The 11,456-nt window shown below is 43.0% G+C and overlaps 1 protein-coding gene across 1 annotated transcript in view; it reads right to left on the reverse strand.

Annotated features, from left to right (window-relative positions):
• SEMA4G (semaphorin 4G) overlaps positions 1-4,743 on the reverse strand; it is a 105,905-nt gene extending 101,162 nt beyond the window's left edge. The window contains exon 1 of the mRNA XM_018553407.1: positions 4,552-4,743. Within this exon, the coding sequence (XP_018408909.1) occupies positions 4,552-4,669 (118 nt within the window). The 5' untranslated portion in view covers positions 4,670-4,743. The remainder of the gene's footprint in view (positions 1-4,551) is intronic.
• Positions 4,744-11,456: the final 6,713 nt, after the last annotated feature.

The following is an 11,456-nucleotide window of genomic DNA, read 5'->3' on the forward strand; positions in this document are numbered from 1 at the left end:
ATCGTTTCCTCTTGCACATAAAGAGTAAGCCTGAACACTTCATCTTCTGCCTTCAGATCTGTACTGGAATAATTTCAGATGTCCAATCTACACGTTTAATGATGCTCAGCATGTTCGGCCGACCCGAAGTGCAGGAGGAGTTCGACTCAGCCGATCCAATAGCTGGCTCGGCTAAGCCGAACTTCCGGCAGGCTAATGGCTGCTGTTCGGTCTATTCTTATAGATGCAGCAGTGAGTGAATAGCCGAATGCCGCTGAGCGGCATTCGGCTCGGCTATGCTCGGTCCCTCATTAGGGAAAAATAGTTAAAAAGTCCAAAAAAATAAATAGAAAACCATTGTGCGGAGCTAGCAATGACAGCAAGTTTTCCTTTGCAGTGGGGCTGCCCCTGCACTACAAGGGTTAACTGCTCGTTCATGCCTAATAGGACAGGATAAAGCTGTTTTAAATTTACCTGATCCCCTCCCTTGATGGCTTCCTTTGGGCTGCTAAACTGATCCTGCAGCCTCTTCTCACCTTCACTCCAGCAATTTAAAAGGTTATTAAACCCTCACGTTAAACCCTCTAAAAACTTTAAAAAAAACAAAAATAAACGAAAACCTTTTCAAACAGGTTTAAAAACTTGCCTGTGTCTTCACCGCGCGCTCCCATCCGAATATCTGAAGAGTCTCAGGCGGCCGCAAACGATCTTGGGGCGGGCGCATGCGCAGTTCAGATGTTCGGGAGACAAGGAGAGACACAAGGTAAGTCTATGGAGCAGCGTTCACCCGCACAGACACCGTGGGACATGAGAGAAGAGGAGGACAGGGGAATCACCGCTGGATCAGAGACCCGCACCAGCGCTGGAGGGACAGCTGAAAAGGACAGTAAATAAGATGATCGGATTAAGAAAACTAATTTAAGGTAAATCCTTACATTAAGGTAAATCCTTACATTAGCACTGTGGGGGGTGAGCGGGACGACTTTTGACTTTAAGGGCCTTGACCTCATCAAGTAGAATTCATGCTCCATAGCCTGCCTTGTACACAAGGACACTGAGGGACAGCCCACAGCAATAGCGGAGGAGAAGAGGAGAGCCGGGGAAGTGGGGATCAGGTAAGTAAAACAGATATTTCAGTTTTTTATATATTAACAGGTAATTAACCCTTGCAGTGCACTGGCAGCCCCACTGCATGGAAAACTTTTACTTTCCCTGGAGTTGGCCATTAAAGCACAAGTGGACAAATTAATGTGGCATTCTTGAGCCAATCCAGGAGCGGGCAGGATTATTTTTCAGAAACTAGCTCCAATGACAGCAACTAGTGAAAACTTTAAAAATTAAATGCCAGCTGTCATTTTAAAGGAGCATTGGCTATCTGGCTCCTGGGATTTGTCTAGCCGTGCCTTGAAGGGAACTACAGTCTACACTGAGTTATTCTAAAAACTACCCACATTACAATCTGATAGTACATTCTCCTTTAGATCTTCCAACAAATATGTAATACAAGGGCCTGCCTGGTTGAAAAAAAAAAAAATAATGCATCTTTAAGGTGGCCTTGGTGTTATATAGGCTATCAAAAAAAGGTTGTAAAATCAGATTATAAAGTCTATGGTCACCTTTAAATGACAAAAATCTAAAAATGGTCACATTTTGATATCAACTTCACTCAAGAAGTTATAAGATAAAGATGAATTGCAAATTAGAGACCCATTTTATTGTTATCTGCAGTCTGGGACTCGAGTTGGGCAACTTTACCCCACAAAATCCCCCATGCTCAGCAGCATTAGGCATTTGCGAGCTACGAAAGGTCACTTCAGAGTAAGATAATGGTAAATGAGTTCTCTGTAAAGGGATATTGCCATGGTAATTGTATTTATGTATGCCTGAATACGCTGGCACTGCCGAACAGGGCATATAATCAAATGCAGTCACTGTTCAACCGATATTTTTTCACCTGGCTTAGTGGAATTTAAAATAGCCTTTTGTTGATCCACGTGGTTCCTCTCAAAGCCACCCACAGCTTGAATTTGGGGCGATTTAGTAGGAATCGGCCAAAATTCGAACCATCTATGGCCAGCCTTACTCTGTAAAGCCTGAAATTCTACCATCTAATTATTTATATGTTTCAAAATCAATAAAACTATCTCTGGGGTATACCATTCCACAGAAGCAACAGGTGACATGAAATCACATAATAACATCTGCATATTAATGAAAGATACAAGAGCCCATATGAAAGCCAGCAGGCTTGATGATGGGAAAATGCATGCAAAGAAAAAGCTGGTCATTTTTGAGCAAAGCACGTTTTACCAGTGGGAACCACATTCACATAATTAAATACTCAGTAAATTTAGATAAAGCTGGCCTGTCTATATTACAGATGGCCATTAAAACTGCATTCCAGTGAGAGCACCATAAGCACACCAGGCAGAAAAAAGATTACGGGCCATTTGCGACCCTGGGAGTTCTTGTGAAAATTCCAAGAATCGGCACTGGTAGCTGAATATCCCTAAAAAGGTATACAGTAGTTTGAGAAGTTTGGTGTGGAGGAACTGGATTGGCCTGCACAGAACCGAGACATTAACCCTATTTAACACCTGTGGGATGAACTGAGACGCTGACTGCAAGCTAGGTCTTCTCTTGAAAAATCAGTAATTGATCCCACAAATGCGCTTTTGTTTGAATGGGCACAAATTCCAACAGACACACTCCAAAATCTTATGGATTGCCTTGTGAAAAAAGTGAACAGCCACAAGTGTGGGGGTAATTGTGGCAGGTAACTCCATACTAATGCCAATGTTTTTGGAATGGGACTTCCAACAAGCTAATATAGGCGTGATGGTCAGGTCTCCACAGATTTTTGCCCATATGGTATATCTTGTAAATGTATTCTATATTTGGTGAGTAACCTCTACGTTTGTATTAGCATCTTTAAATATCTATCACGACTGTCTATATACACACTATATGACAATCAAAGCTTCATCTTGATATTGAAGTATATAGAAAATGTAGTGTCTAAAAAAACAGCCTTCATGAGAATTGGGAAGATATATCATTGTGTGCCAACCTGGTGCAGAATCACGATAAAGAGATCTACCACCAGTCAGCATCAGTAGAGACTGCTGTCTTATATACTTTATTCTCACACACCCATACAATCAATAGGTATACACACAAATACTGAATTAAATCAGAAAATGTGCTTGCTTAAAACAATTAATGAATATTTATCTTAAGGCATATTGCAGCTGCCACCAGTTTAAAGTGGAACTACAGCCAGAACGTTTGGCTGGTGTTTTAGAAAAAGTGGGGGACGGTTAGAACCTCTGTCAGGGTTTTATTACCGTCTGATTCCTTATTGGTGAGTATTTCACTCACTTACTGTATGACCACAAAGACATTAAAGTGAGCAAACTCCTCTCTCAAGGTAGAGCTTGCAACCATTGCCTACTCCACTCAAAAAAGTTAGACCCGGACTTCCAATGTAGCTTGCAGCTTGAATGTGAATTTATTATAACAGATGGATATATTAACACACATCCATTACCACTAAAAGCATACATTGAGGCAATTTCTGTGCCAAAATGCATTGTACTTTGATTAATCACCTGCTTCATCAGATTTGAAAAAGCAGTCAGATGTCTGTCCACGTTTTCCGCTATGGACACTTATGAAAATCTGAATTGGCCAAAAAGAGTGTAAAACGCACCCACTTTTGTAGGATAACTTCCGTTATCAAATGTATGCCTAAATTGGTATTAAAATTATTGAGACAGGAGGGCTACAAGCTGTCTCAAATTTAATTCTTTTTCCACCACATTATTGAGGTACAGAGTGTTGCGCACATCAGCTGGGAGGTACGTTGGTTCAAATTATTGGCAACACAGCGCACCTAGCATACAGTAACGCACGCTTGGTGTGTTGTGATAGCACACGTTAATTGCATGATATTTGCAATTAACGCTACACTTAGGTGTGAACAGGCCCGTAAGGTCAGATCAGTCAGAAGAGGACATGTAAAAAAAAAAAAAAAAAGATCTAGCTTCCGTCAGACAGACCTATACATCTACAGATTTCTAGTCTGCTGGTAAATCTGTTATTTCACCGTTTCGACTCCAGTCCACCATTTAATCCAAATGGGGAATTTACATTTCTTGCCGATCAAGACAAACCAAATTATAACCTTATTTTTATTTGCCAACAGCAAATGCTGAATTCTTCCAATGCAGGCGAGGAATTTATTTAGCACATCATGATGGGTATGTAAGATGCACGACACATTTTTCTCTCCGCTATCATTCTAACTCATCTTTACCCAAGTAATCTGCATACTGGAGCTCCTCATCATCATTAGCAGCATTAATTCATTCTCCGCAAACACGATCTGCTGTTTCAAGCAAGTGCCATTGCTCCCTTGCTCATTAAGCAGTCAATAACGTCTGATGGATGCTACCGATAGAGGACTATCTATAATCAGCTCATCAGCATACAGCATACAAAATGTCTTTCTTGGCAAACGATTCTCAAAATGTCTCTCAGGAGAAAAAATAAAAAAAAGAACTAAATTACCGTTATACGTCACAGTTTTCCTGGGAGTCACATCCAAATCAGCAGCTGACCTCTTTGATGTATATCCAATTGTTACTGCGTACAGTGCCACAAAGTAACAAGCCACATGCCTCTTCATCTTTTCGTAGGAAACCCCTGTGCTCAATGGTCGTCACTGAAGAGATCTGAGATGGAAACAGAGTGCTGGCAATTTCATCCTGAAAAGGTAGAAAAGAACAATATGAATGCTATGATACAAACGGATTTCATTTTGGTACAATGGGGAAAAGTTAGAAGGCCTGTTAGGTGTGTATTGATGTCTGGGTCCCTAATGGGGTGTTTTCCTCTACCTTACTGTCTCAGTGTGCAGAATGGGCACAAACAGGATATGATAGAAAATCTCCCCAAGACCTAGAGAGCAATAAAAACCTGACAGATACAGGAATGCCAAACTGGTGCTTTGTGAACCAAATGCCATCCTCCTTGCTAATTTATGGCTCTCATTCAGGGTCAGACTAGGGACCTGGGGCCCACCTGAGAAAGTGATAAGGAGGGCTCACCATAAAGCATTGCACATAGTGGCAAAATATCAGCATGGCTTACCATGAGGGGCTATGATTAAACCGATGCAGCATATTCTAATCATTTATTCTAAAAACGTATGGCCAGTGTGAGAAAATAAATTGAATATAAAAAGGTTTTCAGCAGGATAGCTGATCCTACCTGCAGTCCACTATTAGTATTCATATGTTACAGAGACTGACAGAAACTGCTCCTATGTAACAAAAGACTGTCATAGCCTGTTGGCATGTATCAAGCACTATTATAGACTGCTCAAATATAACAACAAAAGATTGTAAAATGAAACATTTATATTACAAATGCTTGTACACAGAGAGTTTACATTTTGTCAGAGCAAACATTAAAAGGAGAACTATGAGGCGAGTGAAAATCACTCAGCCTCATAGTTCTAGCCGACCTGTGACAATGAGACTGTCACCGGTCTGCTCAATAGATCGGGAAGTGAGCGATTCTCAATATACTGCAAGCTGTAGCTTGCGGTATACTGAGTTTGGGTGACGGGAGGACGCTAGTTTGTGTCCTCCTGTTACCCTTAGGAGAACTATGGGGAAAAGCCCTGACACCATAGTTTTCCTTTAAAGAACTCCAGGGACATTTTTTATTGACCCTTGGGCTGAAAACAAAGTTATACTCATACCTGGTTCTCTGAGCCGGCTTGCTCTTAGAATGGTTCCTGCACCCTCTCTCCCCCTCCGCTGCAGCAGCCTAAGATCCCAGAGTGATCACATTGTATACAGTGTACATGAGGTCAGGGGACATTCTATCGCTGCAGTGGAGGAGGTGACAGGTTGCAGGGAGCACTGTCACTGCTGACTGGCTCCAAGGACTGGGTAAGTAGAACAGTTATTTTCAGCCTTAGACCCAAACGAGCAGTTAACCCTTGCACTGCAGGGGTTAATAAAAAAAATTCCCAGGATTTCTGCTTTAAAAAGAGAACTTTGTTAAAACTGGAGAATACTCTGTATACTCTAATACTCTAATTTCTCTGTATGTTATGTTGTATGTTAAATAGCCCTGATCAGAATGTTGTCTCAGCAGTAGCTGGTTGCCAAAGCTACTGCTGAGACAACATTCTGATCAGGGCTATTTAACATACAACATAACATACAGAGAAAGGGGGTCAGAAGCATGTAACAGTGTCTCTTACATTTCTGGTCAATAAGTGCAAAAATCAGTCCTATTATTGGTGTCAGTGGGTATAAAAATAAATCGTAGATGTTAATATTTGGAAAATGTTAGGAGGGAAACCTTGAAAGGGATTGAAAAATAAACAAACATTTTGCACGCTTAGCCCGTCAACAGCTTTTGGGTGTGGTGTATGTCCCTTGTAGTGTCACCCTTGCATTAGACAAAGAGTGCAAGGGAAACACAAAGAGAGGGGCGCCTTTCCTAGTGCAGATTGGTTTATTCAACAATGATAAAAGACAAGCTGGCAGGTACTCACAAGGGTGGAATAACAACAAGCTGTAGGACAGTAAAAAACCGGAGCAATGGAGGGATCTGTACGATACGTCCTGTATGCAGATCAGTGAGGTGTCAAACTCAATTGTTATTCCACCCTTGTGAGTACCTGCCAGCTTGTCTTTTATCATTGTTGAATAAACCAATCTGCACTAGGAAAGGCGCCCCTCTCTTTGTGTTTTCTTGTAGATGTCTCAGTCACCCTGACTGTATTGGGGCTGCATCCTGCACTTATGCTCAGTACTTCTTCCTTATGAGGGATCACTGCCTCTGGCGTTTCTGGATACTATTTTAAAGAGTGCAAGGGGGTACATGTAAGAGAAAGTGGAAGAAAAATTAGCCCCTCTTTTGTCATCAACAGCGATAAATTCCAGCACTAGTGTCCAGGGACGTGATAACCCCAAAACATTGTATCTCTATGATTAAGGCCCATAGTGGTGAAACATGTTAGTGCTATTCAGGCGGTAAATCTCTATGTGCTGGACAAATCTTGCCGTTGTGGATTCAATCTTTCATCATCAGTGGATCTATTATGTGTGGCTTGTTTTCTTTTGTGTGGACCAAAACACTAGTGTCAGTGACTGCATTAATAAACCCCAACAATGGTGTCAATGGCTGCAATAATAATTACCAACACTTAAGTCAGTGGCCGCAATAACAATCAACAACACTGCAGCGAGTGTCTGCTGTAAGGACGCCCAACACTGGTGTCAGTGGGCATAATAATAACCCCCAGAATTGGTGTCAGTGACTGCAAGAATAAACCCCTCGGATTGTTGTCCGTGCAGGAAGAAACCCCTAGTATTGATGCCAGCAATGGTATTAGTGGGTGTAGCAAAGAAAGAAACCCTTGCAGCACTTGAAAAAGGTTCAGTCTCTGGCAACCAGGGGACTGTCATTAACGTTCATCTTTTTGCATATACTGTATATGCAGCAATGGTGTTCAGTGGTTTAACTTCATTACCCGCCACTGTGATGCTCCCTTTCTCCTGCGCTGCTGACTCAGCAACTCTGCAGGAACTATAATTTAAGTGCAGACAGGAGATCAATCCACCCAACAGGGCATGCACAAGTGCGGTGAGCAATGCCAGAATGCAAAGCATTCCAGCACAGTAGCAGGGGTCCACCAGAGAACCCTCTGGCGGGCCAGTCTGGGCCTGCCCTCAGTGGATTAAGAATGTAAATTGAACAAGGACCAGCTGGTTGATAAGGGCTACAAGTCTCTACATAATTTTACAGCTTACTTCAGGAATAGCTTTATGACCCCTTACTCTAGAATAGAATATTCTAAGTTGGAACTGTTACTTTAATATTAAAACAGATCTGCCTTTCTTTTAGCCTCTTATAACCATCTGCACAAAATGATTTAGATTGGAACAGAAGGGGCAGCACAGTAAGCCAAGAAGTAGCTGGCTGATAGGAAAAGACAGCAAAGCATTGGCATAAGCTGGCCAAACATCTATAGACTATCTGCAGATTTTCTATGATCAGATGGAAAAACTGCAATAGATTCCTCCATCTACACTAAACTGTGTGGATGGGGGAATCTCCCGCTGGGCCAAGCTTCAGTATCTTGCTAGTTGGCCCTGCTGGCTCTCTAAATACCTGAACACTCTGATTTGGATGTAGGCATTGTTCAGGTATTTTGAAAGCCAGCGGGGCCGACTAGCAAGATACTGAAGCTTGGCCCAGCGGGAGATTCCTCCATCCACACAGTTTAGCGTAGATGGAGCACTTTTTCCATCTGACCATAGAAAGTCTGCAGAAAATCTATAGGTGCATGGCCAGCTTTAATCAGTATGTTGCTGCTTCTTACCTATTCAATCACAGGCAGAGGCTCTTGACTTTGCTAATTTGCTTTATCTACAGTCACAGCTGGCCGCCGGGCTGTGACTGTAAGAAACTGATCTGGCCGTATCCTCAGAGCGGCGTTCGGCTCCGCCCACTCCCTCGGCGTGACTCCGTTCCACCGCAGCTGTCCCCATGAAGCCGGGAGATTCTAAATGCTCAGTGTCTTAGTATACCTAAAGCACTGAGCATTTCCCGGCCGGCTACCACTGTCACAGTTGCTCCGTCCTATCCCTCGGCTCCTACCCTCCACGACGAGGCAGTCTGCCTGTGTGATCTGCAGCCTGTCAGCTCCCCTGCTTGCTGACAAGAGCTCTGCAGTCCGTCCTGTGAGACCTTCAGCTTGTCGGCTCCCCTGTCTGGAGACAGGCAATCTCCTCCCTCTGCATGTTAAACTGGGTGAAGGGGAAATAGCTGGACCCTGCTGCAGGATTTCTAAGCCCAGATCATGGCACGCAGGATGTGCTTCCTTAAAAAGGCACAGTACACACAACCACTCTCAACAACTACCAGCCGTGATCAAGAAGAGCAAGCTGTACATTCAGAGCAACTAATAGCAAGTATCTCTTTATATTTCTATAATTTGGACATATGCTATTTGACGTCTGTATAAAGAAATACTCTTGCGCAGGCATTCAGTTATATTCTCATTGAACTAAAGTTGGAGTCACCCTGACACTTGCTCATTATTTCTGCTATACTTTAATCGTACGCTATTGATGTCTGTATGAAGAGAGGCAATTGCCTAAGATTTGCAATCCATTCACAAAACCGTGAGTTTCTCGTCCAAATCCATTTATTACATTGTAAGCGTTACAGTGACAAGCGAGACCCGGCGAATGAAAGGCTGCAGCGGCGTGGAATTCCGGGTGGTAAGTTGCTTTCTACATTTAGTCCTGCTTTGCACAAGCAGGACTAAATGTAGTGCGGGGAAGCAATGCCGCCGAGATCACTTGTACTAAGACTGCAGCCGTCCTACTAACCCCCCCCTGCGCCCTTACCTCTCTACTTGGTGGCTCCGTCATCCGGCTCCATTGTCCCGGAAAGGCTTACTCTGCTCGAGCAGAGTAAAGCTTTCCATGCGATCTGTGGGGTTTTTTTTCTGACATCGGAGGCGCCGGCTGCCGTCAGTCAGAAAAAAAAAAAAACCCAGCAAAGGAATGCATAACTAGATTCCTATTGACTATTTTGTCTTGCAATAGCCAATAGCAAACTAGCTATTGCACCCGCCCACTGCTGCTGTCAATCAGCAGAGGGGGACCTGAAGTTTTCCATCAGGTCCCCGTCTGCTGATTGACAGTACCAGAGGGCAGGTACAATAGCTAGTTTGCTATTGGCTATTGCAAAGTTAAATAGCCAATAGGAATCTAGCTATGCATTCCTTTGCTGGGGTTTTTTTTTTATTATTCTGATGGTGGCAGCTGACAGAATACTAAAAAAAAACCCTGTAGATAGCAAAAAAGCTATTGGTTCCTGTGCTATCTTCCATCATTTCAGGGGGGTGCGCTCTCTCCTCCCCCCTTTCTCCCAGCAGATGAGGGGGGGGCAAAGGGCACCTCCCTGAAATTGCTTTTTTCAGGTTGGGATCCCTGGTAACCATGCCGCACCGTGTAAACAGTGAGAGGGGAGAGCAGTCTTCCCCTCTCACCTGTCACAGGAGTTCCAGCACAGTGCTGCGCTAGAACTTCTGTCTTGGAGGTGACAGGTTCAATAAAGAGAACCTGTCACCTCCAAATGCTATCACACAGGTGCTTGTTAGCTCCTGTGTGATAGCGATAAAGTTAAGTGAAAAAAAATGATTAAAAATAATTAAATACAAATAAGTGAAAAATAATAAGAAAAAAATGATTTAATTAAAAAAAAAGGTGATTAAAAAATATCATGGCCCACTTGCCATGATAACCAGTTGATTGTAATATTTTGGGGGGTGTAGCGGGACAATGAGGGTATGCTAGGACTTGTAGTTCAATTATGATATGTCCCAGCATGCTCTCATTTTACGTGTACACCCGCACATATCACAGGGGGGCGCAAAATTTTGTTCTGCCCCGGGCGCCCATTACTCTGGTTACGCCACTGCGTGACAGTGCTTGGGTCTAGAGATTGGCTGCTAGATGCAAGTACTGTCACATGGTAGGGGGGCTTATGCTTCTCTATATCCAGAAGCACCAAGTATTTTCTCCAGCTGGGGAAGGGGAAAGAAGCAGCAGGGAAGCACTGACAAGGCGAGTATACCCTTGCACAGACGCTGTCACTCAGGCCTGAATGGGTAAAGTGACAGTTCCATCACTGACGAGCAGAATCATTTAGTTCAGTAAGTATCACCCGATACAATTAAAATGCATCTTATTTCTTTGTTGTTGTTGTTTTGTTTTCCATTTTAGAGAGATTTGCAATCACTTCCTGTCCTGGAAACTATGTTGTCAATGGGACAGGAAGTGAAGTAAAATCTCCTGAATGAGGTTTGAATTAGTATGCAGTTTGGGCAAGAGGGACTGGTTGTTTCCATTACAGCCCTTTCCCACCTATACACATATATTATTGCTATGCAAACCAAGTATGCAGCTATCATAACCATCTAAAACTCAAAAAATTAAAATGTCACATCTTTTTAACAGTAGAAGTGTTCTGGACTCTGTTTGTATATAAACCCCCCCGCAGAAATCTAATTCCTGCACCTCCGATTGCTTCATAGCTTTTCCCAAAAGTCTGCAATGACCCTTTCATGTTTAGTAATACACCAGCCAAGAGTACTGCGCTGCGCATCTACATGGATGTCAAGATGCAGGGATGCCCCCATGTTTTTTCTACTCTGGGTGTTCTAATAATGGGAGAATGAAAATAAAAAAAATGAGAAAAATGAGAACACCCCTCATGCCAAGATGGGCAAGATCCAAAATGTGGGAATGATTCAGGCCACAGCCTTAACTTGTCTTAAAGGATATCCTTTTTAGAAAAAGGGACTGGAACAATTGAGCCGTATAATGGAGAACACACAGCTCTGACAGCCATATGGAGCACTTGTTCATCAGAAT

This window comes from Nanorana parkeri, unplaced genomic scaffold (genome assembly GCF_000935625.1).
Source record: "Nanorana parkeri isolate BGI_ZX_2015 unplaced genomic scaffold, ASM93562v1 scaffold119, whole genome shotgun sequence".
Lineage (NCBI taxonomy): Eukaryota > Metazoa > Chordata > Amphibia > Anura > Dicroglossidae > Nanorana > Nanorana parkeri.